This window comes from Alnus glutinosa, chromosome 8 (genome assembly GCF_958979055.1).
Source record: "Alnus glutinosa chromosome 8, dhAlnGlut1.1, whole genome shotgun sequence".
In the NCBI taxonomy this organism is placed as follows: domain Eukaryota; kingdom Viridiplantae; phylum Streptophyta; class Magnoliopsida; order Fagales; family Betulaceae; genus Alnus; species Alnus glutinosa.
Window position 1 is genome coordinate 11,092,436 of NC_084893.1, and position 27,832 is coordinate 11,120,267.

Consider the following 27,832-nt stretch of genomic DNA (forward strand, 5'->3'; position numbering starts at 1 on the left):
TATTTATTTTATTTTTTGATAAGTATGTTCATCGATTTATTATGTATATAGGAAGGAAAAAACTGGTGTTGATCGGTTCTCACTCAGACAAGCTGTGATATTCATCTGTGCTACCAATAGGCCAGATGAATTGGACCTTGAGTTTGTTCGCAGTGGACGTATTGACCGTCGTTTGTACATTGGTCTGCCTGATGCAAAGCAACGAGTGCAAATTTTCGGCGTGCATAGTGCAGGAAAGCAACTTGCAGAAGATGTCGACTTTGAAAAAGTAAGTGGTTGGTGTTTATTGTTTAAAAGGTGATACATATAATAAGCAAAGTTAATCAGTTTGTGCTCTCTCTCTCCACATACACACGCACTAGTCATCTTTGTAATGTTCTCCTATTGTCTTGATAAATTTATGTTAATTTTAGAAGCTGCTACCTCTTTTTTTTTTTGGCTTACTTGATTTTTGATAAGCTGGATTTGAAAAGCGAGGGCTGGGGGCTATGATTACAATGGATAGTGGAGGCATTTGCAAAATCTGCAGTTGTCTGCTCCTTGGTGCAGTGAAGTGGACTCTGCTTTCACATGGAAAGTGACATGTTAACTTCCAAAATGTGTATAGATTACAACTTGTTTATGGACGTGCAGTTACCTACTATATAGGCGTAGGAATTAGTTTTATGGTTTAAAGTATGCTTGTTGAGAACACATGGGTCTGAGAAAGAACATGGAGTAGCATTAAAACAGCTGCTTATTATATTGGTGTTTTGTCATTATGGCTTAATGAGCCATGAAGCTGCAGTAGGTGTAGGACACTTTAATGGTATCTATTTGGCCTCAATTTCCTAGTGCATAAGGATTCCATGTTACTATTTTTGGAATGCGCAATGGTTTTCAAAAAAAATTATGTCAATATTAAGAGCTTCAGAAAGAGAAAAAAAAAAAAAAACTTTCGCTATTAAGAATGGAAAACATTATTTCCTTACCTGTTATCATGCTCGAGTCCATAACTTTCATAAGCATATAAGCTAGTTTCTTTGCCCACAAAGCTACAAGCAAATGCCCGATTGATTATGCTACTCCATGCTCTTTCTACCGCCATGCTATCTTCTCTTTTGCTATATCTTCTTAAGGACAAGTCTCCTAAATCATTGTTGAATTCCCCATAAAACACCAAGTTTGCTTTTTTAGCACAAGGGAAAAGATTTCTACGTATATGCCAACTCTAATGTGAACGCAATTCATTGTTTTGATCTAGTGAGGAGCCGCAGAGATTGTAACTTTGTATTGTTGGCCTACTGTGACCTATACCAACATTTTGTGATGTTATGCTTCTGATTCTGGCTGCCAAAAATTCTGTGAGCAGGAAAATTAATGGTAGTTTTATTCTGTAATCAACATGAATACATTTAGTCACAGGCAAACAAATGAAAAATAATTTTGGATATAAATATATCCATATAGTTACAAACACACACACACACACACACACACACACATAGTCCCAAGTTAAAGACACTTAACTCCTTGGACCTCACCATTATGTGGTTGGTGCCAATTCCAGCTTTCTCTATTTCTATATTGTGATGGTCGCTATTTCGTAATCTAGCCATGTGGATGGTCACAGTTGCTGCTTGGTTTTAGCAAAGAGTTGTTCATGTGGTCTTTCCTGTTTTCCACTCTTTCATGCTTCTTTCTACTCTCTCTCTATTGATTCTTACACTGGTTCAGGGAGAACTTGGGCCATCCATAGGCCCTAACTCTGTAAGTAGTCTTCAGATTTAACTCAGAACTGCCTATGTGTTTATAAGGTTTATCTTTTAGAATTACATGGATTTTATATTTAACTACTTTGGTTTAATAGAGCTTTGATGGGTAAATGGCTATGGAGGTTTGCTTTGGAAATGGATGCTCTTTGGAGAAAGGTGGTGGCTATCAAATATGGAAGTATGAGGGGTGGTTGGTGCTCTAAGGAGGTTGGGGGTTCTTTTGGAGTAGGAGTAAGGAGGGGATGAGATGCTTTTGCAGTTCATGTGAGATATGAGGTCGGGGATGGTTCGAAAGTCTTGTTTTGGCATGATGTGTGGTGTGGGGTGTTACCTTTGAAGACTCTTTTTCCAGAGCTGTTTCTTATTGCATGTGGCAAGGATGCGGGTGGAGGAGAATATGCAGAGACAAAATGGCACAATTCTGTGGAATGTTTTGTTTATTTGACTTGTACATGATTGGGAGGTAGAAGAGGTTAGTAGATTTTTGAGATGTTGTATTCTCTTCAAGTTAGGTGTGAAGGAGAGGATAAAATTTGTTAGATTCCAGGGCGAAGAAAATCCTCTGAAGTAAAGTCTTACTATAAGGTTTTATCTAGTCCTATATAGTCTTCATTTCCGTAGAAAAGTATTTGGAAAGTTAAGGTTCCCCTGAGAGTGGATTTCTTTGTATGGACGGCGACTTTAGGAAAAATTCTAACTTTGGACAATTTACGAAAGAGGAACATTATTGTGATGGAGTGGTGCTATATTTGTAAGAGTTCTGGAGAGCCCATTGATCATTTGTTCCTACATTGTATGGTTGCTACAAAGTGTTGGAGAACAATCCTGTAGCTATTTGGTGTGGTGTGGGTAATGTCGCGATCGGTGAAAGATATGTTAGGGAGTTAGAGGGGACAAAAGGGCAATCGGACGTTGATACCAATTTGGCAAATAACTCCTTTGTGTTTGATGTGGTGTGTATGGAGGGAATGAAATGCACGCAATTTTGAAGATTGTGAGACTGGTTTGATTAACTTGAAAAAGTTGGTGATACAAACTTTGTTTATGTGGAGAGTGAAACTACAGTCTATGTCTGAGTGTTTTTATTCTGATTTTCTAGATAGGTGCTTTCTTTTTTCTTTAAATTAGGGGTATCATGTATACATCCTGTGTACTATATGTTGCGCCTCTCTGCGCTTTTTGAAATAAACTTTACTTATTAAAAAAAAAAAAAAAAAAAAAAACTTCTTAAGATGTGGAGGTTATATTAAAATTCTCACCAAACAAAAGATGTAGAGGTTATAATAAGGATTTAAGTGAATTGGATGGACATGAATCAAGTTAATGTTGGATCTTTAATGAATTAATAGAGAAAAGAGAAATATAGGAAGTAGGTCTATCTTAAAAGTGCTAGAAAATTTATAGAAAAAGCCTGATATCTACTTTTAATCTTTGATGGAGCTCAACATGATGTGATGGCTGCATTGATGTCCGCCTATAGAGCATATGAGAAATTGTATCAATGTTTTGTTGTCATTTTGAAAAACTCTCTGCTTTCTTCTAAACGGTAAAATATATCAAGATCTGAAAGTGCATATTTATCAGCTTGAGGATGCAGTTTCTTGTAAATATTGTTCATTCAATGTCACTGTCTTGAGCATTTTTAGTGATTGGGTTGCTCTTGTCATTGTTGGTCTTTTTAGCATTTCATTATTGGACCATTGGCCAAAAATGGTGATGCTAATTGCTCCCCGGGAAAACCATGTTAGATTGTGCTTTTTTATGTTTTCCACGTTATTAATCTCATTCTCTTTGGTTTTTTTTTTTTTTTTTGGGTAGATTGTAGTCTCATTCTGCTTTTTAGTGTTCCTAGATGAAATATACACTGATTGTTTAGCCCTTCATATTTAGCTCTTATTTTTGTAGTTCTCATTGTACAGCTGAAGGTTTAATTTAGTTTTTGGCTTCCTGTAATCTCTTTTTCTTTCCACTCTACAGCTTGTCTTCCGTACTGTTGGGTTTTCTGGGGCAGATATCCGTAATCTTGTCAATGAAGCAGCAATAATGTCGGTAAGTTAAACTTTCATATTATTTATTGAGATAGTTAATCCCTTGTACCTGTATTCGGTAAGTTAAACTTTCACATCTGAAAGAACACGCTACCACAAACCTCCCTACACATTCCTCAATCTTCTCCACCCCTTGCCTATCCCACATTAACAGAATTCCTCCTGATGCCCCTCTCGACCCCAAATACAACCAATCCACATGAATGCACTACGAACCACCTCCCTATTAATAACCTCCATTTTTGTCTCTTGCAAATCCACAATATCAGCTTTCTACTCCCTTAGAAGCCCTGTAATCCCCATTCTTTTCTCATTGTCATTCAGGCCTCTCACATTCCATGATATGATTTTAGGTTTCATAAATATCATTTACCACCCCTCCCCTTGTCTGTTACTCTTTTAGATTTACCTCCCTTAACATCATAATTCACCGAACATACATTCACAGATTTTTCACTCAAGTCTGTGACACTACCCACCCCACTTTGAGGTCAACTAGCTTCAATTGTAGTGAACAAAGCCATAAGTTTATCCTCAAAGCCTTCACAAGACAATCCAACTACATGACAAATTTTTTTTTATCCTTTCCACCCAATCTGGGACACTGAATAAGACCCTCATTTTTCGCCAATTACCGCTAGTGGATGAATGTCCAACATCTCATTTCGCCTACTTCCTCTTCTGTACAAGACACCACTTCCATTGCAGTATCACCCACAACCCCACAACATAACCTATCCGCTACCCACGAATCCCCATACTTCCTCCTCATTCTCCACAATAGCTAGTGCAGACCCAGAAAGCTGATCTCCTTCTTCCCCTTGATATAAAATCTGGTTACCCAACTCATACACCACCCTCTGCTCAGAGTCCAAACACTTCCGCATTTCCCCCGACCCATTCACTTCCACCCGATTCTCTGCAACACACTGTCTCAATCCCCCACCAAAACTACCCCCCCTTTAATACCCAGCCACTCTTGACCCCCTCCACAACGTCTCCCTAACCCTCTTGAAAACGAGAAAGCAAAGCCAAAGATGACTCCCCAACTACACTATTCTCACCTCCACCTGTTTTGTGCTCTTCCGGCCTTCTCTGCCATAGGCCCCTTATTTTCTTCCACCATATCGGGCTTCAAGCTCAGGGCCAAAGAAGCCGATGCCATGCTGACGACGAAACCACGCTTGCTCCCATTGACTACATCAGCACCCTCTAGGTCAAAAACAACCTTCACTGTTGTCGTCTCCGTACTTCGGTAAGTCCCCACCGTCGAGCCCATCACCCCCTCCATCACACCCCTCTGGCCTACCGGCTTAGGCTAAACTCGATGACTGTACACCGAGATATTATTTGCCTCCATCCCGTCGGTTTTTCCATTTGATGTCTGGGCTTTGATACTCTCTCCTTACCCATTTTCCCCTTCGAGCCCACTTCCTTATTCTATATAAACCCATCCTCCTGTCAGCCCATCACTAAAATCTTCTCTCTTCAGACACCATCACTCTTTCATCTCCTTTAATTTATTTTCTACTGGTCCTTCCATCCCCTCGGCCCCATTTCGAATAGACCCAACCACCTCTCGGCTTCATTTTTAATCGATATCAACATATTCTTCAACGGTTGCAAGTTTAAATCCCTTTCTAGAACAGGCTTTGTCAACGCGTCCTCTCCCCCTTTACCCGCATGATCTCCGTCCAGTGATTTGTCTCCTTCCAAGAATTTCCATATTTGTCACTGACTTATTTCTAGAGAACTCCCTGCTTCTCCCCATTTTTGTTCCCCCCAGCATCTTTCTTCTCATAATACTTTTCCAGCCGTCTCATCTGCGACAGGCAATTAGCCCATCCACTTCCTTCTCTCCCCTCCGGTAAAATCACGAAGCTCTGCTGCCCTCCACCACCATATTTTGATAACTCCAAAAATCTTCCATGATTATTGCCTCACTGCTGCAAGATATACACTGTATTGCCCACTCAATTGGTCCTGTAAAACTTGCTCAACCCCCATCCTTTTAGAAATGCCTCCATCAAAGTCCTCAGCCTTCCCAGGATCACTACTCTGAAGGTTCCTCTGCTACTCTATGTTAACCGTGTGCCACCAACACCGATCTCAAAATGAATCTCAAATGATTTAGCTTCCACATAGAAAAATCCCAAGTATCCCATCTCTCACTTTAGATAAACTAAAACAACCAGAATTGCAATGATACACCTCTAATCCCAATCTCACGTGCCAATACTTATCCTCACGCGCTGAGAGTCGTGGCCAAACCATTAGGATCCTTATCTCTCCCAATATCCTTTTGAAATGTTATTCAGCCCAATCAAGATCTTAAGGCACAAGTAATTGTTCACAACATTATGAAACAAATGGATTTTTATTTTTTATTTTCATCTTATACACACACACACACACACACACTCACACCCCCACCCCCCCAGCGCGTGCACTGAGAGAGAGAGAGAGAGAGAGAGAGAGATGTCAACGCAAGGATTTCATGATGGGGACTACCTGGTGCCAAAAAGGGAATTACCCATTGCTGTAGTCATTACCTTTTTCAGGTGTTTGGTAACTGTTGCTATTGCTTTATATGAAGAAATCACACGTGCATCACTTGCTTTCTTTACCTTTTAGCTTCTATCTAAGGTCCCGAATGCGGTCTTTTGTTTCTCTTTTAATTCCGGAAAGTGCGTACCTTTCAACTAGGCTTCTAGCTAGTTTTGATCTTCAAGGTGATTTTACCTGATTTGCTTGTCTAAAGGAAAGGGTTCAGATTTTGCACATGCATATGTGCTGATGCTCTGACATTTTCATTCTGAATCCTGTTTCACAATCTGAACCCTTTCCTTTAGAGTATACTCGGTGAACATCTTATTATCTTGAAGCGGTTCATTGCTGATTGGAATCTAATGTAAGACTGTCTAAAACTGATGTCTGTCATGTTTATTATTTTTGTGACTATTTTACTCTTTAAATTGAACTCTTAACTCTGGCACATCCTTTAGTCATCTTTCATGCATTCAGCAACAACTATGAGTTGAAGGGTAGGTTCCCTTCCATTTTTCTTAAACAAAAATAATTTTTGGTTGCAGGTGAGGAAAGGACACTCCAAGATCTATCAGCAAGACATGGTTGATGTGCTAGATAAACAATTGCTTGAGGGTATGGGCGTACTTCTCACAGAGGAAGAGCAGCAGAAATGCGAACAAAGTGTATGTTTCTTATATTGATTTCTGTTGGTGCTTGTTAAAGAAAAAGTTTTATGTACAATTATTTTGATCATATAGTATGTGTTATTTGTAACAGGTGTCTTTTGAGAAGAAGAGACTGTTGGCTGTACATGAAGCTGGTCACATACTATTAGCTCATTTGTTTCCTCGATTTGATTGGCATGCATTTTCTCAGCTCCTGCCTGGTGGCAAGGTGAAATTTCTGGCTATAGAAATGGAATTCTAGTAGATGCTATTAAGTTATGTTGGAGGAGTTGCCTTATGATGAAGTTATTTAACATGAACAGGAAACCGCAATATCTGTGTTCTATCCCCGAGAAGATATGGTAGACCAAGGTTATACAACCTTTGGCTACATGAAAATGCAAATGGTGGTAGCTCATGGTGGGCGTTGTGCAGAACGTGTTGTGTTTGGCGATGACATTACTGATGGAGGAAGGGATGATCTAGAGAAGATAACGAAGGTAATCATAGTTGTGCATAACTTAGTGTTAGAAGAGTTATTAGGATTTGTGAGTCATTAGGGTTTGGGGGTATTTTCATCATTGTGATGTTCCCCCAAACCTATATGATAAGATGTGTGGTAGGCTATTGTAACAGAACAATGGCCTCCACCTTTTCTGTCTAAACTGTTTATGCAAACTACAACACTTAGGAGCATAGATCCTTGGGGTTTTTTTTTTGATAAGTAAAGTATATTCAAAAAGCGCAAAGGGGCGCAACCCATAGTACACAGGACGTATACATGAAGCCCTTAATTCAAAGAAAAAAGAGAGCACCTATCTATAAATTCAAAAGAATAGATCCTTGGGATTTACCGCAGCTATGTTAATGTTTGATGATTTTAGGATAAAATATTATTTAAATTAAATGCTAAGAGAAAGAGAGATGAAAGAGAAATCATTGAAATATTGTTTCAAATAAATGTTAGATGAATAAGAGAGGAAAGAGAGTTTTTAATATTAAAATAATGCTAAGAGAATTACTTTTTTTTGATAAGTAAGAAAACTTTATTAAAATAAGTGAAAAGCGCTCCTAAGTACACATGAAGTATACACAGGAATACCAAGCTAGCCCACATAAGAAAACCCACAAGAACCTACTCGCACACAAATCCCGAAGGCCCCAAAAACCCAAAATCTAGAAGAAACTCTCATAAAGCCTAAACTACAAAATACATCCCAGAAGATACCCCCACCCAAAAAACATGAAAACACCCCAAAAACCTTAAACCCGAAATACAAGCAAACCCAAAAAACAGAGGGAAAAACCCAAGAACAACAACCCTCACAAGATCCTGAGCAAAAACCAAAAGCCTTAGGAACGACCCACAAACCAACCCAAGCATACAACTCTACAACATAAGGTTCTTTCCTTTCCTACTCCTAGCGGAAGGCTTAGTGTCGCCATAGTTGATAGAGCTATGTAGATTCAGAAGCTCTCTCTTGCCTTTGGACTTTTGGCGCAATATCATCTTGTCACGCTGAAATTCTTCTTCCGTGGCATCCCGAATTGCCAACGCCTCCTTCCCAAAAGCACCCTCTTACGCCCAATCCAAAGGCAAAACATCCCAAAAATCAACATCATCCTCCCAAACCACAATCTCCCCGTTATGATCAAAACCGATTGGCCAATTCCGAGATTGGGAGAAACCCTTACCCTCAACAGGAGAAGAACTGGAGCAGCCTCTAGGATTGGAGGAATGCCCATGCCCGACTATCCCCCCATCAAAGACCTTCCGTGGCGAAGGGGAAGTGGTTGGCAAAACCGGGCAAGGGTTGAGAAACCCCTTTCTAAGAAAGTCCTTCTTCACTGGAGGCTCAACAACCTTCTTCGCTAGAGTCTTTGCAACCGAAGCCTTCTTAACAGCTAAGTTGGCGACCATCTTTGAGGCTTCCAGGGAATCTAAAAGTAGCACATCATTCCACTTCCACGAAACCCGTTCCCTAAGAACCCTCGCCTTCCTGATATACCTCTGAAAAGGCTTAGAAACCACGGGAGGAGAAGAGCGCAGCTTCTCCCCCAACTCAGTAGCTCCAGCGGAAGGAGAGGCCGTGAGTTGGGATACTGCTAGAGAAGCACCGAAAGACTTAGAGGCAGTGACCCGGCTAGTATCCACCTTCAAACTACTAGACCCTCCCCCCTGAAGAAGAAGACCGAACTGGAAAAGCCCCTGGAACTGCTATACCCTTCCTCGATGAAACAGCCTCCAAACCCCTAGGAGGAGGACGCGCCAGAGAGAACCCAGAAGAAGACGAACCAACTGGAAGAGCCCTTGGAACTGCTGACGACGAGGGCTCCGGCCGAGATGGCGCTGGAAAAGGAGGCGTCCCTGGTTCGATTGCCGTATGAGCTTTAGGTTTCGGCAGAAGTCGGGCCAAGCGAAAACCAGAACGTTTTTGACCCAAGCCAGACCCGGCAAGCCGGCCCAAACAAATCCTAATAGTCCGGCCCAAAACCACTTTCAAACCGTTGACCAGCTTGCTCCACGTGCACATCATAGAACGTTCAAAATTCGAATTTGAATGTGAGGAAGGCTTCTTGTCCAGCGAATCAAGAGACCGGTCTTTAACCAACGGATCATGTGGGCAACCCACCGCCGAGTTCAAAACTTGCTCAGCATGAGTCGGCGCCAGGAGGGGATCAAGAGCACCCGGCTCCTCCGGCGAAACCCTCAACCCGGAACGAGGTTCCCCCACCAAGGGCAACTTATTCGCAGTAGAGGTCGGAACCGAGCACAACACCTCCGCAAAGGACGGCCCCATCCACTTTGAGGCCAAGCCCATACTCGGCCCTAGCACCTTCGCATCCTTCTTGGTCGACGAAGACGAAGAGCCTTGCCCGCTACCCACCGTAGCAGAGAGGAAATTGACAGCCTTACGCAACTCGCCGGAGAATTTCTGCCAACCCCACCCTCCACGACCTCAGGGATGATAATGAAGCTTTTCCGACCGCCCAAACCAAATACTGTCGCCTCTAAGAATCGCCCAGTTCTGTTCCCACCCCTCCGAGCAATCAGAATTTTCGAACCTTCTCAGAAAGACTTGACAAATTCTTGATCTTCCGGAATACCCATTAGCACCTCCAACGTTGATGCTAACCAATTAGAGCACTGAGCACTCAGTACGACCTCACCCAGAAATTTATTTCTCTTCTCCACCACCCTCAGTACCGACGCCCCATCCAAAGCCACGAATGCAAAAGACTTCGCCTCCACAAAAAATTTCTTCTCCATCTCGCTACACCCCCGGAAAACAGACGTCCAAACCTGAATGTTTACATCGCCGAGACAGTGATACACCCAACCAGAGTAGCACCGACTAACTTCCCTACGAGAAACACAACCTACAAATCCTGCAAACCGAAACTCGGACCCCAAAAATGCACGAAAGCTGCTAGCAAAGAGAGAAGGCGAGAGGAATCGGAGAGAAACAACCCCTAGTTAATCTCTGGCGTTGCACTTATGGAGGAGGGCTCCACTGTGTTTGATGTGGTGTCTTTGGAGTGTAACCTTTAAACATTTCGACATTTTATCTAAGAGAACTACTTTTGCTTTTCTAGATGTAGGGTACAATTTTTGGTTCCGTTAGTGTTTCCTTAGTTTAGGGAACAATAAGGGAATTTGATTCAAGTGGTTTTTTAGGAGTTTTTTTTTACTTATAGGGAAAGGAATGAGATGTAGGGAAGCTGCTGCTAGTGTTCTTAGTACCGTTGGTGACGATACTACAGGGTCTATTGTGGGGGCTTCTCTCTCTTATGGTGGGGAACATCAACAAGTGGGGATGAGTAAAGAAATTGCTTTGTCTCGCAAATGTACCTTTCTCTAGTTTTGGTGAGGTTGGAGAGGTCATGTATCCTTCTCTGTGTATCGATCCCCCTGTTGTGTTGGGAGATTTTGTTTACTCAGACTGGGCTTTGTATTGTGTGAAGGATATATGTCCTATTGTGGGGATCTCTTGTGGGGGTCGTGAGGAGCAGACTTTCTCTCTCGCATCGTGGTATAAAAGGCTGCAGGGAGCTCAGGAATTTGTAGAGCTCCATAAACTACAATGCCAAAGGCGATTCAAGCCGTGGGAAAAGGCAAGGTGCATTAGAGTTGTGAGTAGATTAAGGGGGTGTCGTCTGGTGGGGCTTCAGCAAGGGTGGGGACGAAATTAGGCGAGTGGGTGGGGTTTTAACTTGGCTGTAAATCTGATAGGGTTTTACCTTGGGGTTTTGGGGGTGTATTGGGGGTGTTTTTTGCTTTTTCTAGTTATGTATTTTCTTTTGTATACTTCCTGTGTACTTAGGGAGGGGCACCTCACGCTTTTAATAAACTTTGTCGATTACTTATCAGAAGAAAAGTGAGGCCTATTCTTGTGGTGTATTGGGAAAAAAAAAATAAAATTGGTAACTAATAGGTTTGTGTTTTTGAATGTATCATGAGTTACATGTTGGCCATCAATTGGAGTTGGGATCAAGTGTGTCAGACAATCTTTAAGGCAAACCAATCCTTATTTGCATTAATTTTCATACTATCTTACCATTCTTTTTGCAATGGAAACTCTTTAATCCGTCAACTCTATTTGTGCTACTTGGGCTCATAAAATTTTGGTACACTCATAGGCCTGGTCATTGCAGAAATCTTGCAAAGTTGGTGCCAGCCTGATAACTGATACAAAATCTACCTTCTAGTTTCTCAGAGCAATTTCTTCTTTATAAATGAAGTGGTTTATAGACTATAGAAAAGAAGACCATGCGTTCTTGATATGGCCAGAAGATGATCCTCGTTCCAAATATCTAACCGAAGTACAATGAGCATTGCTGACATTCAACTTTTCTTTGCAATGATATAGCTATTTTTTTTTTTTTTATGATATGTAATGTCCATTCATTAATAAATCGCAGAGGGGCGCAACCCTAATACATAGAAAGTATACAAGAGTGCCCCTAATAGGAACGAACATAAAATAAATTTAAAAAATCTGCATAAGTAAAAACATCCAAGCTATGCTGAGATGCTATCCAAATATACGTGTTGAGCAAATGCTTCCTTAGTTCCACTATCGATGTCTCTACATTTTCAAAGTGTCGCGCATTCCGCTCCCGCCAAATATACCACATTAAACACAAAGGAACTAACTGCCAAACTTCCTTTGCTGGACCATACCCAAACGACGCTCCTCAACTAGTCAACAACTCCAGTACTATTCATGGCATAACCCACTCTACCCCAAATAGTCAACAACTCCAGCACCATTCATGGCATAACCCACTCTACCCCAAATAAAGTAAGAATGTAACTTCATAGATCTTGGGCAACTTCGCAATGAAGTAACAAATGTTCTATTGACTCCCCACTCTTTTTACATATGCAACACCACTCTATCACCACGACATTCCGCTTTCGCAAATTGTCATGCGTCAAAATTTTACCTAAAGCTGTTGTCCATACAAAGAAAGCCACTCTTGTCGGAGCCTTAACACGCCAGATAATCTTCCACAAAAATGAAGGGCCATCTTTCCTATTTAACATTTCATAATAGGACTTCACTTCAAATAAACCCCTTTTGGAGAGGTTCCAAATTAACTTGTCCTCCGAAATAGAATAATATAGCTAAATTTGTCTCAAGTATGGGCCTTCATTGAGTAGTAATCAATAAACATTTTGGTTCCAGAGAAATCAAGAGCTTTGAATATTAAGGACTTTTGGTATTGGAATCTGACCTGGAAAATTGAGAGTTGGAATCTGTTGCTACTTTTTTCAATCTTTCGTACAATGTTTTTCCATCCTGTGAAGGGTAGGGTAGGATGTATTGAATGTTTGTCCATCCGGTGAAGGGTAGGGTAGGATGTATTGAAGGTTATCATAATTTGGTAAAATTCAATGTTCCTTCTTATTATGGAGCATCGGGAAGAAAAGTGGATACGGTTACCATGGAAGAATATATGGAGAGCAAAGGTTAAAATCGAAGGTTTTATTTTTTGGTTTGATGGCTGTGCGGGGGATATTTTGACAGTGGACGATCTTTGGTGGATTTGTATTGTATATATAAGGAGAGTGGAAAAACAGTATATCACCTTTTTATTTCTTTGTACGGTGGCAAGAGAGCTTTGTCACTTGTTTTTTGCTTTTTCGCCTATTGGAGTTTTTATGCGTAAGGCCAAGGGTAGCTGTTTTTTTGTTTGCTTGTTGGCAAAGCAAATATAGTCATTTTGAGAGTAGTAAATTTGGAATTCTATTCCACGTGCCTTATTTTGGATAATTAAGAGAGAAATGAATAGTTGGACTTTTGAAGGGGGGGAAATTACCTTGATCTCAATTAAATCTTTATTCCTGAGAACTTTGTAATAACTGGATATCTACTTTCAGCGGTGTGCATTCCACTTCCGTTGTAGAATTTATTGATCTTTTAAACTTCAAATTTTAACTTTTTTCTTTTTTGGAGTTGTGCTGGTATATTTCCTCTATGCTGGAGCATTATCCTTTTTTTTTTTAATAAAATGATTTACTTATAAAGAACATTTTGGTTCCCAATTCCTAATCCCATATTTCACTTAAATTGTTTATCAGATTGCCAGAGAGATGGTAATCAGCCCTCAAAATGCCAGATTGGGCCTTACTTCTTTAACAAAAAGAGTTGGACTGATGGATCGACCAGATAGTTCAGATGGGGAGTTGATAAGATACAGGGTATGTTCTACATTTCTCCGTAGTAAATGCAAATATGGAAAGAAATATTTTATAGCTGCATATCATCTCATTGTAAATTTTGACAAATATTTTTTAGCAAGTGATTTTGTGTTATGCTTTCTTCATGATGCCAGTGGGATGACCCTCATGTGATTCCGGCAAATATGACACTCGAAGTTTCTGAGCTATTTACTCGGGAGTTGACAAGGGTAATTATGGTTGCTTCCTTTTGCATCATTGTCTTAAGCTTCATACTAGGGAAGGGGTTGGTGGCAGTGCCTCCATTGATAAAAGTTATTCACTCTATGGCCTAAGAAAACCTCCCACAGTATGAAACTATGGGGAATGTCGTTATGCATTTGATTCTCACGTGTTGATGCGTGTTCATATGGCAGAAGAATGGTAAAGTGTGGTGTCCTTGTGCAGAAGTTATTCAAAGACAAAAGATGATTTCATCTAGATTTGAAGATTTTGCATTCTTAGTTTGATTAATTGTTTAAAAATAAAACCATACAAAATTCGCAGTAACCAATTGCGTGATGACATTAAGAAAGTAATAAATAAGCATAAAGCTAGCCTCTGAATTGGTCTCTGCGAGCTTCCATTTGGAAATAGAAAATAAATGATAAATAATCTACTTTTTGAAGGAATACATGTGAAAGGTTTATTCATGTCTTTGTTTGTTATGTGATCCTAATACACTTATATTTCCTTTTAAAATTTATTCAGTAGATTTGATGTTGGTTGCAGTACATTGAAGAAGCAGAAGAACTTGCTATGCGTGGTCTGAGGGATAACAGGCATATACTGGACATGATCACAAAAGAACTACTGGAAAAGTCAAGGATAACTGGATTGGTATTCTAATGAACCCCCTTTAATCATTTCACTCTGACTGTATTGTTATCTTAGAACAAAATTTGCAGTTTTGGATAGTATGATCAGGCAGATATTGAGTAGCTAAAGTTTCCTTAATATTTTTTCTATGAACTTAGTATAAAGTGTCCTCAACTCTTAAGTCTCTCTGTTGGCATGAAACTACATAGGGTGCACTCTTTATGTTAACCCACCTTTACTTAATACACAATACAAGTGCTTAAATCCTGCTTAGCCAACTAGGAAAGAAAAAGGGGGGGGGGGGGGGGGGGGGGGGGGGGGGGGGGGGGGGGTGGGGTGAATAAAGAAAAGAATACCACTTGAAAATTCCTTCTCCTATGAAATGACAAAAATCACATAATAGGAGGGGAAGGGAGGGGAGGAAGAGGTGGGAAGAAGATTTTGAATTTCATAATGTTTGGAAAAGAGTTAGGGCAGAATTTTACATTGTAGCAGATGTCGTAATGGGTTAGCTTCAAAATTTCAATTTTAGTTGAATGGCAGACAACCTGGCATCTCTTAGTTATTTCAGTAATTGGCAAGGTTTTAAGATCAACTGCATTCGTACCTTTTGCAATTGTTATTCACTATTTTCTTTCCTAATTGAATTTCGTTAATGAACTTCGGATTATTACTTGCAACTAATTAAGCAGTTTTTTTTCCCTAATATAAATCACCATTTTTGTGGTTTCTTTCTGTAGGAAGTTGAAGAGAAAATGAAGGGCCTATCACCAGTAATGTTTGAGGATTTTGTAAAGCCCTTCCAGATCAACTTGGAAGAGGTACTTTTCAATTCATTTTGCAGCAATCATGATAACCAGGAAAAAAAAAAAAATTTGCTCCTTGCTTACACTTCCATTAAAGTTCCAAATTGATCTTAAATGATAGATATCTTCTCCACGCCGTAGGTTTAAGGTTGACTTAGACATTGTTAAAAGTAAAAGGAAAAAGGGGTTCTGAGAAACTCTATCTTGGTTAGTTCTAGCAGCTTCAAATTGCTTCGTGCATACCTTAAATTGATTGGTTAGGTGAAGAGATTTCATAGATTTTTGCATGAGATCGATTCCTGACTTACACTTTAAGGATACATTTGGTACGTGGAATGACTATTCCATTAAAAAAAAAGAATCGCCTTATTAAGAATGGAAGAAGTTAAAATAACATAGCCTTGGTGTTAAAGTATACATATACTCTAACATTTTGAATAGTTATTCCCATGGTCCTTGAGGGAATGACTATACCTCTCCATTTGAGAGGAGTAGCTAATCTGGTTTTTTAAAGGAATAGACATTCCGCATACCAAACACGTAACCTAAAGGTTGATTTGGATGTTGGAGCCAGTTTGTTTTCCATAACTTTCAATAATTACCAATTCCTCATTTAAGTATGATTGCTGAAGCAGGCACTAATCCGAAAACATCTGATAATACAGAAAATTGGTTTCAATATTTTCCCAGAGGAAAATTTGTGCCAAGTCCCAACTTACAAAGCTTGGTTTTTTGTTTTTATTGTTTTGTTTTGTTTTGTTTTTTTTTTTCCCCCCGTTTTCAGAACAACATGTCTGTCCTTCCAGAATTAAAGATAAGGTTGATTATTTTAGGCTTGATAAAGTTGTTCTTTAGGGCCTTTAGGCTACGAAATAAGGAAGAACTTAGGTTATATTTGGTACGTGGAATATTTATTCCATTAGAAAAAAGATAGCTTTTATTAGGAATGGAAGAAGGTGAAATAAAATAGCCTTGGTGTTAGAGTATATGATAAGCATCTAACACTTGGAATAGCCATTCCCATTGCCCATGAGGGAGTGACTATTCCAAGGCTATTTCATTCCACATTCTCCTATTTTTAATAAAAACTATTAATTTTCGTAATGGAATAACCATTCCACGTACCAAACGTAACCTTAGTGCTTGATGATAATTGAAACTTTGACATGATTATCCAGACTGTAAGTTTTGTTGATTCAGAAGTATACAATTAGAATCTGGAGTTGACAAAGCCAGCACCAAGCCCTTGAACTGAATGACATGCCAAATAAAGAAATGGTAATGTTATATGAAACACACAAGAGGTGTAACTTCATTAGCACCTGTTTGTCACTCAGTGTAGCAATCAAGAAATATATATCGTCATTCGAGTGCATGCAATGATTGATTGTTAGTTTATTACGCAATAAAGAAGTTTTAAATTTATCATGCATACAACTGATTTGTATTTGGATTTTCTGTTATTACTCTTAAAGTTTACCCTTTTTTATTTCATAAATCCTGATTTTCTGTGATTTGAATGGATTTTACCAGAAAAAAATAAAAATAAAACAGATAAAAATAGTAGAAAGAAGTGTCAGGAAAAACTGAGTTTGTAGTGAATACGTTTCTCTCTCTCTGCCTAGCGACGGCGCGTGCGAGCGCGTCAAGCTAGGTTCCTCCTTCGTTCCTCGTCCCAGTCTCTCGGGTTTGCGCATCGTGCCTCTTGTGCTTTTGTGGGTGGTTCCTTTTTTCGGTAGGGTGCTTAGCTGGTGGGGTTCTGTGTTCTCCGGCAAGTATGCGTTTCCGGTCTGGGTTGGTTTTCTGAGCTTGGGTGTGCCGTAATGGAGAGGAGATTCCTTGTGGAGTCAAAATCCTTTGTCCTTTCGGTCTTGGAGGGGGCGTCGGTGGTGCGGGTGGAGGAGAAGCGTCAGGGCTTCCATGGAGTGGTCGTTCTAAGCTCCCAGTGTTCTGCATGGCTTGCTTCGACGATGGAAACACTTTTGGGCTTTCCTGGAGAACAAGAGTTTATCAAGTCTTACAGGGAAGGACCGAAGTTGTTGATTGCTCGGAGGGGTGGCAATAAAGACGGCCAGTTCTTAGAGGCGGCGGTGTTTGGGTTGGGAGGTCGGAGAGGGTTCGTTCTGATCCCGGAGGGTCGCGGAGGTTGGGGCTGGCGCAAGTTTTCCGGGGAGTTGAGTAAGATTTCTGCCTTTCTCTCTGCTGCGGTGGGTTGTGGGAGGTGGTCCTCGGTTGCGACGGACAGTCTGGGTGGGAAGAAGGAAGGGGAAACGCTGGGCTGTTCTGTCGATAGGTCGGGGCCTTCATATGCGACAGTGGTGAGTTCGGCTCCGGTGCCGGCAGCAGAGGTGACGCCTTTCCCTGTGAAGGTGACCCCTCCGGATGGTCCGTTGGATTTGGACAAACCTCTTTGTCCGATGGGTAAGCAGCTTCGTCATTCGAGTTTCTCTGCACGAGGTGGGGTTTTTCCAGATAGGGGGTGTTTTTTGAATTTGAACTTGCACACGTGGAGAAACTTGCTCGTTAGTTTATATTTGGCTTTGGGCCGGGTTTTTGGGAGAAGGCTGGGGCGGTCCTCTGGGTCTAGGAAGGGCCTTTTTCGCAAAGGCTTCCGTTTGGGTCGGTTCACTCTGAGACCAAGACCTAAACCTAAAGTTTTGCTGCAGCCGATAGGTTTGTTGGGTGCGACTTCGACGGCCGTTCGCGGGAGTTTTCTTCGGCCAGAGATATCGACGGCGGCAATTTATGGGGTGGGCCAGGAGGTGCCAAGTTCTGGATGTGGGTCGTTTCCGGCGGTCGTTCCCGCCATGTCTCCCTCCCCTTTCGTTTTCCCCCCTTCGCCGGCTCTGGATTTGCTACCTCCGGCGTCCATGGACGTCGCACCGATTCCGGTTAGGTCTAAAGTGGATTCTGTTCACGCCTCTCTTCCATTCTCTTCAGTCGGGGCTGGTACTGGGATGGCCGATTTTCCTTCTCCATCAGGCGCGGTTGAGCTGGGAGAGAAGATCCGTTCTTTTCTTGTTTTGCAACCTTCCAAGCCTTTCCAGAGATACTACAGAAAGGCTAGAGATCTCAGGGTAGGCCATTCTGTGAAATGGAACGAGGTGTTGCTAGTTGACTCTTTGGAAGCTTCGAAGACGTCTGTATGGAAGGGTTCAGTTACAGAGCCTCCAGTGAAGAAATCTGCGGGTTCAGAGAAGAAAAGCTTCCTTCGGAAGGGGTTTCTCAACCCTCCGTCTCGGGTGTTCAAGGATGTTGGAGTGGGAAGTCTTCCCTCCCCCCCAAGCTGTCCTCCACCCGTAGAGGGCAATGGATTTTCTCCTTCTCGGAATTGGCCTGTTGGGTTTGATCTAAATGGGGAGCTTGCTGTTTGGGAGAAGGACGATGATTTTTGGGAGGGGTTACCATTGGACTGGGAGATGGATGGTGTTCAAGATGAGGAGTCTTTGGCTATTTTGGATGCCTTGGAAGAAGATATCCATCGGGACAAAATGATTGCTCGCCAAAAGACAAAAGGCAAGAGGGAGCTTCTGAATTTGAAGAGCTCTATCAATTATGGCGATGCTAACACTTCCTCCAAGCGTGGGAAAGGAAAAGCTCTCATGATGTAGGGAGTTTTAGTTTGGGGGCTTTCGGGGTAGGCTTGGGTGCTTGGTAGGGGTTGTTTTTGTATTTGGGGTGCTTCTTTTGTTTGTTGGGTGATTGTTGGGTGTGTGGGTTGCTTCTTTTGTTTCTTGGGTGTATGTTGGGGGCTTACCTTTGGGTTTTTGGGGCCTCACTTTGTATTTGGGTTTTCCTTTGTTTTTGTGGGCTAGCTGAGCTGTTCCTCTGTATACTTCCTGTGTACTTAGGGCGCTTTACGCTTTTTTAATAAAATCTTCTTACTTATCAAAAAAATAGTAGAATTCGTTCAGAAAAATGGTATTATTTAGTAATACAAAGAATTGATTTATGTTTTATTTGCATTCATAGTGATTATTAGTCAGGTTTGAATATGCATGCTGATTTCTTGTATGTTAGTATTCTCTTGGATGAATTTGTTCCCAACCATACCTTTCTTCCTTTTTTGTCGAATTGAGTTTTTAATTTTACTTATTTTAGGAGGGACCACTGCCGCACAAAGATCAGTTGCGATATCAACCATTGGACATATATCCTGCGCCACTCCACAGATGTTAAAATGTCTCCAGATGCTCATACTTACAGTTCCTTGCACTTAAAAAGTGACAGTCTTTTCAGTTCCTGTGCATCATCAGGAGTCGCAAGCCATCTGGGATGTTCACGGCCTCATTGACGTATCTTGTTGAATTTAACAGAACCACCAATGACGAGCAAGCGTTAGATTTACCAGTGAACTACCAGGTGAAGTGAGGATGCTAACTGCTGCATTGAAGTCAAATTCTCTGAATATTGGATGCCTGTCTGCAGGTGAGGCTTGAATATAACTAGCTGCTTATTGACAGAAACCTCTGATCATGCATGGTTTTGTAGTTTGAGATGAGGCTCCCAGTTTTGTTTTGTTTATCATCTTTATTCATTTGTGTTCCAAAATATACTAGAGTTATTTCATGAGGTCATCAAATCCGCCTTCTGGCATGCATTTGTATTCTAGTTCGATATTTTTATAAAAGGAAATTGATATCCTTCAGTTTCATGACCCATTGTATCATATGCGAAAAATGATCATCTTCAAGTTGGTAAGCTCAAAATTTGCAATTATCTGGATTCCACTTTCATTAAACGTGTGCAAGGAGAAGGGGTAAAATAACAGTTGGCCTTCAAAGCCAACCACCATCCACAGCCGCCTTCATCAATCTCAATTTAATAGATTGAGTTTCTTCTAATTAAGTTTTTTTGTACCTATACAACCAAATGAATACATATCTAAGCTGCTCACTTGTCTAGGCCAATTTAAGCATAACCCTCCGCCGCAACAAACATGCATGAACCATTTCACGAAGTATGTGTCCGGATAGCCCAAAGTCTCGATGGTTAGCTCTCAAGCACTGGCTTTTTGCCATGAAACTGAATTATATTTGTGATTATGGGATTTCAAAGAATTTGCAAATAACTTTTATCATCCACAATGGAACCAAGTCTGGAACTCGAGACTGAATTACACAGGATGAGAATATTTCAATATTATATAGGGCATCGAGTGTAGTTTATTATAATTTTGCTAAGTAGAGGAACAATAAGCCTACAAAGGACCATATTCTTATCCTGTGGGCTCACAGCTTGCTGGTTGGAAGTCCCACTGGTTTCTGTCTAGACCTCTTTTCAACTGCACGTGAAAGCTGCTTTACTGCCTCCTTTGGTAGATGGCGAGGCCGGCTTAGCCAAAGTCCTCCATCAACAGCAATAGTGGTTCCATTTATGTATTTACCTACAAATATTATATGGATGAGTGATCCAGGGATATATAAAAAAGGTAGGTAACAAATAATTGGCAAAAATTAGTACATATTAAGTCTAAAGTGGCAATTCTCTACAAACATGAATCTCCATTAGGACCCATTACATATCAGGCAATGCAAAAACAAGTTAATATTTGGTATATTCAAAATAATGAAAACCAAATATTTCCTTTTCCACCATATATATTCTTGGGAATTTTTTCAGCCATTAACATGGTTTTAAGAAAAAAAAAAATTGTCATTGTTGAGAAGGTTAATCTGTAAAACAGCAACAAACGAACAAAATCAGAAGTTTATCTCAATATCACTTTAAAAAATGAGGGTACATCATCTCCATGTATGTTCTGTAGCTTTAAAGTAGTCAAGCTACATTCACACAGAATAGGCTAACAGCTGAAATAAGTTGGTTTTGGGCCCAAAAAAAATAGTGCAAATCAAAAAAATAATAGAGATTCTTTTAAGACAAACACAAACGCCCACCAAATTCACTCAGCATCAGTAAGCAAGTTATATAACAGCAGTTCATTGCATTATAACAAATTACCGGCTACAGTAAACCCATCTACTGCACTGTGCTTTATTTCCTTTCCCATATTTCCAGGACTTTCAAGATGTCAACACACATGCATAAGTTCCATTGGAAGAATCCTAACTAATGACTATAGGCATTTTGCATTCTCTATCAAACAGAAATTTCCTACCAACTGGGTTGTAGGAAACTCTTACAAACTAGCCTCTAAAAGTAACATGTATCCTTCAAGCATGTGAAAAGCACATGTTTTTTTTTGTTTATTTTTTTATTTTTTATTAATGCTATTTAAAAAATATGTGCTTCTCATATATAATAAGGGATACATATCAAACCAGTTTATAAGAAATTTCTATTCACCTCAATAATATCCTTTGCATGATGTATGTGCTAAATAGGACAATCTCTTTCTCTAACAACTTTGTTTGCTTATCAAATAAATTGTTATGCAACAAAAATAAATCAGAGCCAAGTAGTGGGCCAAGCAACAGAATATAGGAACTGTAAATATTTTAAATAATCAGAGATATAACTGGATCGGACTTCACATTCAGCAACTATCAATTGTCCCTGAAACCAAAAATAGCATGGCAGGACAGACCCATGCTCCCCGAATCAGCACTAAAATCTCTGGGAATCATTTATACTTGCACACAAATATAATGATAGTTACATAATAACAAAACAGAGCTTTGTGATAGATAATTGCATGAGTGAATAAGGTTAAAAACCTGCATCTGAAACAAGGTAGAGAGCAGCCATAGCGATATCCCATTTCTCCCCTAGTTTATACAAAGGCATGTAGTCTCTTGCTTTGCTATTTATCTCATCAGGAACAAGTTTACTCATGCCAGGAGTATCACCAATGGGACCTGGTGCAATCCCATTGACTCTAATATCGTAGTCAGTCCCCCACTCAAGTGCCAAGTTTCTTGTAGTGGCATCCACAGCAGCCTGTTGGAAAAAAAAAAATGTTGTGAAGAAGTTAAACACTGGAGTCAGATATATGTAAGATCTAGAAAACTATGCAACAAACCTTAGCTGCAGATACATGAATTTGATACCAAGCCGCAGTGTAATGCAAAGTAGCACTAATGCTCAAAATTGTTCCACCACCAGATGAGCTTCTCCCTGGCCCACCTTTCTTGAGATACTTAAGTGCTTCGTGGCACATTGTAAACGTACCAACAGAATCAATATCCATAACTGTAGGGCATGGTTAAAACCGATAACACATTTGTTCAAAACCTCAATAGAGCCTATCTTGAAAAGCATGTTTAAAGGGTTAATCACCAAGTAAGAAAAAAAAAATAAAAATAAAAATCAATTTTCTCAACTGTCACATAATTATAGAAAATCTCAAGTTGGGGACTCAAGTAATCATGCTTGTCCTCTATTTATTTATTTATTATTATTATTATTTTATATAAGTAAGAACTTATTAAAAAAAAAAAAATTATGATCTTTGTCAGAGCTAAAAGAGTAAAATTACTCAATTGTATTCTCAAATCTTCAAATGACAACATAGATTTTAGGCCAACTTTCATATGATTTTTAATAATTCTTTATTTTCTTATTTTTACTTAATATATCTTTAATGTTCTCTAGAATACTCGATTTTCAAGCCAAATAGAGCAAATTTGACATCAACTCCTCCCAAGGTAAAGCAATTCTCATGACATTAAGCACAGATATTCATTACCCAAAAAAGGGTCTTCCACCTATTGAAAATACTCTTCAAATTTTAAGCATTTGCAACATAAGATGAAATTATCTCTAAAACATTTCCCATGATTTGCATAAGATCAATACAAGAAGAATTTTGATGGCAATGTCTAAAACCAAGTCACCAAAAAAATTAAAAAAAGATTGAACCATATACTCACTACTGTTATAAGCTAGGACATACAACCTGTTCTAAATCCATTAGGAGACAAATCCTCTGCTGACACAAGAAAATTTCCAGCTGCAGCATTCACAAGAATGTCAAGCCTGCCAAAGTGATTGAAGGTTGAGTCCACAACTTTTTTGGCATCTTCCTGCTTGCGAACATCCCCCTCAAAGCCAACAGCCTCCAGAAATGCAAAATGTATAAGACTTTTTTTTTTTTGAAGTCAATGTATAAGATTCTGATCTATATAATAAATCAAAAATTCGAAAATCAAATAAAAGGGATGCCTATGAAAAATTATATCAGTGAAGTACTGAACATTACTTAAAAACAAACCAACTGAACAGAATCAAACATGTAATCATCAAATGGAGTTTTGGACTCTTAGCAGGTTCTCTGAACCGTGTGTTTATGTTGTCAAGAAACTTGGTGGGACCCTAGCAAACTAGGCAATCCAATGCAGTTTAACTGGTGAATTGACCACCTCTCGTGCTTCCAACTCAAAAGTTTTTCCTTTAAAAAAAAGTAGCAGTTCATGTCACTGAATCAACTCAAACTGACCACCAGTTAAAACAAGTTGAATAAAACTAGCTCCCGCCAGAGTTGCTGACTGGCATAATGATGCTATGCTGTCGACATATCAAAATATTTTCTGGATGGGTTAGCTTTCAAACATCCCCATAATTTTACCATTGATCCCGAATCTAAATTCTATGGGTTAAAAAACATTATCAGTTAGACCAACAAAATTAGCAAAAGATAATCAGTGTTGCCAAAACTGAGCACCTGTGTTTTCTCTCAGTCATACAAGCAACAAGTGAGTAGATCCAATCAGTGATTTCTTAAGAGTCCTTTCGAGGGGTTCTTCTGTTTTCTCTCCATATATTGATAGGAAAGTTAAACCTATAGAAGGATTTTGTTGTTAATTATCAGATCTTTCCCAAGTGACTTTGAGTAACTAATTAACATAGATAATTCCTTTTTTTTTTTTTTTGGGGGGGGGGGGGGGGGGGTAAGTAATTTATTATCATTAATTAAGCACAAAGAGGTGCAACTCTAGTACACATGGAGTATACAAGAGAACCCTTAATTTGAAGAAAAAGAACAAAAATTCAAAAAATCTGCAAAACTAGTAACAAGCAAACTATGATAGGTAGATATCCAAGTATGTAAAGTGTTGATCACAATCTTCCGCAACTCTGTCAGCGAAGTCTCTACATCTTCAAAATTTTGAGCAGTCCTCTCTCGCCAAAGACACCAAATCAAGCACAATGGAGCCAATATCCATACTTTCAAAACTATACCATGCCCAACCTGTCGTCCCCAATTGACTAAAATATCAATTATCCGTCTCGGCACAACCCACTCCACACCAAACAAGATTAAGAATGGAACTCCATAATTCTCTTGCGACTTCACAATGAATCAGTAAATGATCAAAGGACTCCCCATTCTTCTTACATATGCAACACCACTCAACCACTACAACCTCTCAAAGAAAGATACTACCACCTCCACCTCCCAATCCTGAACTGATCTAGTAAAAATTACATTCCATTGAATAATCTATTTTCAAAATTGCATGGTATCTGCCACCCACACATTCTTTCTCTGAGCAATATTAAACAAATCCAAATAAGATATCTTCAACGGACTATCCCCACACCAAACATCATGCCAAAAACTAACTTTTGACCCAACCCCCACCTAAAATCTAACAAAGTTGGAAAACTTATCCCACCCCCTTCTAATATGTTTCCAAACTCCCACTCCAAATGTTCCTGTTACCTCCTTAGAGCACCAACCTCCCCTTATACTACCATATTTAGTCTCTATCACTAATCTCCATAATGCTTCTGTATCCATATCATACCGCCACAACCACTTCCCCAAAAAGGCTTGATTGAACTGAATTAGATTTCTAACTCCCAACCCACTTGATTTTATCGGAGTGCAAATACTTGCCCGATTCGCTAAGTAGAATTTAAATTCATCCCCAAAACCACCCCTTAAAAAATCCTTCTGAAGTCTCTCAAGCCTATTGGCCACTCCCATGGGAATAGGGAAGATAAACAAGTAATACGTAGGTAGAATGGATAGAGTATTCTTGATTAGAGTCAATTTATCACCCTTAGATAAATTAGTTTCTTCTATCCAGACAACCGACATTCAATTCTTTAAAGTTTCAATAACGCCATTCCAAATAGAAGAGGCCTTATAAGAAGCACCCAATGGCAAACCCAAATACTTCATTGGCAACGAAGATACTCTACACTCAAGAATACTAGCCAGTTCTTCTACATCTTCAACTTCGCCTACAGGAACAATTTCTGATTTTGCTAAATTGATTCTCAACCCTGAAAATGCTTCAAAACACAAGAAAATACACCGCAAATGTCAAATTTGTTCGGAGTTTACCTTCACAAAAAATCAGCGTATATCATCAGCAAACAATATATGAGACACTACCAACTCTTTGTTATTCCTCGACCCCACTGAGAAACCTGTCAATAGATCTCAATCCATTGTCGCAATCATCATTTGACTCAACAAGGAGAATAGTGCAATGGATTAAATAGTCATTTTTACCTGCTTTGTTTGTGCTTAAGAAAACTGGCAGATGCCTTGTTAGTGCACGTGATAATCCTAAGATCACATGGCAGATACTTAATTTTCAAGTAACAAGGAGATGAGAGTGTTGCACGCAAAAGGGTATTACATCATGGAAGTCGTTTCTCTCCACAGAAACTATAAACATTAAGTAGAAGGTCATCGCGTCCTTCTAAATTATATCTTTGAGATGAAACTTTAATATTTTCCCTGGACTCAACTAAGCATCCATACGCATGGTAAAGAGAAGGATGCTAGGTGGTATTGCTGACTGAGGACTAAGATTGAAAATTTAAATTCAGCTAGCCTAGGGAAATTTCAACTTGCTTACAACCCCCTACCAAGCCACCCTGGTTTGTGCAATTGAGCATGGGAATTTTTATCAGAGACCAAGCAACAATACTGTATGCAGCACGAACATGGTGCCTCAATGTATCAGATGGAAGCAGGAATTCAAAAGAATTAATCTAGACCCAGATCGGCATTCGTGTCAAAAAGAAAATAAACTCAATTTATTTCCCTTTTCTCACTTTTCTCATCAGCCCAGCAGAATCATAACCGAGAAACCACTTTTTCTTATCGTTTGATCGATTTTCTTCAGCAACCAAACAAACCCATAACAGAGAAAAATAAATAGAAGAACCTGAGCAAAAAAGCATTCCAGGGAAATTTGAAGCGAGAAAGTAAAAGTGAGGAGGAGACCAAGTAGGAAACAAAGAGAGCACCGGAATTCCAAGAGAATGGAGAGCAGAGACAGCAGAGTCAAGAACTTGCTTGCGTCGACCCATGATGGCAATTGAAGCTCCATGTTTACCAAACTGCGTTGAAATCTCGAACCCAATTCCCGAGCCACCTCCAGTTATTAGAGCCACCTTCCCTTTCAGTATCTCTGCCTTGAACGGTGAATCCATCTCTCTCTCTCTCTCTCTCTCTCTCTCTCTGTGTCTCAGAGGCTGGCTGCGTTTGTCAATGTGTCTTACACACGTGCAATTCGTGTGTAGCATCCCATGGCTATGATCGCTAGCTTATGATGTATTCAATCGATTGCCATTGCGATTGCGGTTACTGTAATCAGTTTTGGTGGTTATTTATTTCTAAATAACTGTAATTACAAAATTGGTTAGCGGTTAACCGTAATCAGTTTTGGTGGTTATTTATTTCTAAATAACTGTAATTACAAAATTTGTTAGCGGTTAACCGTAATCAAAAGTTACGCGGCAATTAAAATGTGGATATTAATCGGTAACTTTTTTTCATAGAAATTTAAAACAGCAATTTTTTAGTCATATATTATTGCACTATTTTTTTATTTTTTTATTTTTGAAATAATCTCATGCTAAAATAAATGACACAAGGTCTTTTTGATGATTAAAATTTGGATGAAAAAAGGCCATTTTGGTAGGGATTATATTGCTAGGTTGGGTGCAGGTATGATGGTGAAGATTCACTTTGAATTTGTATTGAATTGAGTTCCAAATTCCAATCCAATAAGCATGTACAATTGGACATAAATTTATATCGGAGATTGCCATTGAACTGTTTTGTTACATATATTTTTAATAATTCGAAGGCTGGGAATCAAATTACTCCTTGCAAGTTCATAAGCACTCATCTGTAAAGAAAGAAAAATGTAGGTTGTAATTGCTTTATAAAAATAACAATAAAGTGTAATTAATTAATTAAATGATTAAATCATAGGTTTTTATTATATGATATATATTATATACTGATTACTCGGTTATTAATTGCTTTTCTCAATTCTTATAACCGGTAATTGCAACTGGCCTTGGCGATTATGTGGTTAGCAGTTGTTAGCTGTTGTTAACGGTTAGGGATTATTAGCAGTTAATAATCGTTCTACTTGTACATCCCTAGTCGCGTATCTAAGTTGTGCGTGTTCGATCCCTAAGTGTTACGATTCAACGAGTAATGCTACTTTTTATCTTTTCTAAAACTTTTTTTTTTTTTTAAAAAAAAAAAAACTTAAAACACGTCACATCAGCCGGTATGACATGGATATAATCCCTTTAGTTACCA

At 39.5% G+C, this 27,832-nt stretch overlaps 2 protein-coding genes across 3 annotated transcripts in view; one reads left to right on the forward strand and one right to left on the reverse strand.

Annotated features, from left to right (window-relative positions):
• LOC133874794 (ATP-dependent zinc metalloprotease FTSH 12, chloroplastic) overlaps window positions 1-20,005 on the forward strand; it is a 32,411-nt gene extending 12,406 nt beyond the window's left edge. Inside the window, exons 10-19 of the mRNA XM_062312653.1 lie at window positions 52-268; window positions 3,732-3,803; window positions 6,895-7,014; window positions 7,109-7,225; window positions 7,320-7,496; window positions 13,586-13,705; window positions 13,840-13,914; window positions 14,456-14,563; window positions 15,283-15,363; window positions 19,450-20,005. Of these exons, the coding sequence (XP_062168637.1) occupies window positions 52-268; window positions 3,732-3,803; window positions 6,895-7,014; window positions 7,109-7,225; window positions 7,320-7,496; window positions 13,586-13,705; window positions 13,840-13,914; window positions 14,456-14,563; window positions 15,283-15,363; window positions 19,450-19,527 (1,165 nt within the window). The 3' untranslated portion in view covers window positions 19,528-20,005. The remainder of the gene's footprint in view (window positions 1-51; window positions 269-3,731; window positions 3,804-6,894; window positions 7,015-7,108; window positions 7,226-7,319; window positions 7,497-13,585; window positions 13,706-13,839; window positions 13,915-14,455; window positions 14,564-15,282; window positions 15,364-19,449) is intronic.
• Window positions 20,006-20,398: 393 nt separating this feature from the next.
• LOC133874795 (peroxisomal 2,4-dienoyl-CoA reductase [(3E)-enoyl-CoA-producing]) lies at window positions 20,399-26,855 on the reverse strand. 2 transcript variants are annotated; one of them, XM_062312654.1, is made up of 5 exons: window positions 26,498-26,855; window positions 23,207-23,391; window positions 22,331-22,500; window positions 22,026-22,248; window positions 20,399-20,734 (listed from the first exon to the last, which is right to left on the reverse strand). In XM_062312654.1, exons 1-5 carry the CDS (start codon window positions 26,797-26,799, stop codon window positions 20,580-20,582), a joined length of 1,035 nt encoding a protein of 344 aa, XP_062168638.1. In that variant the 5' UTR covers window positions 26,800-26,855; the 3' UTR covers window positions 20,399-20,579. The 2 variants fall into 2 exon arrangements, with proteins under 2 accessions (XP_062168638.1, XP_062168639.1); XM_062312655.1 differs by having other exon boundaries at window positions 23,207-23,366; window positions 26,521-26,849.
• Window positions 26,856-27,832: the final 977 nt, after the last annotated feature.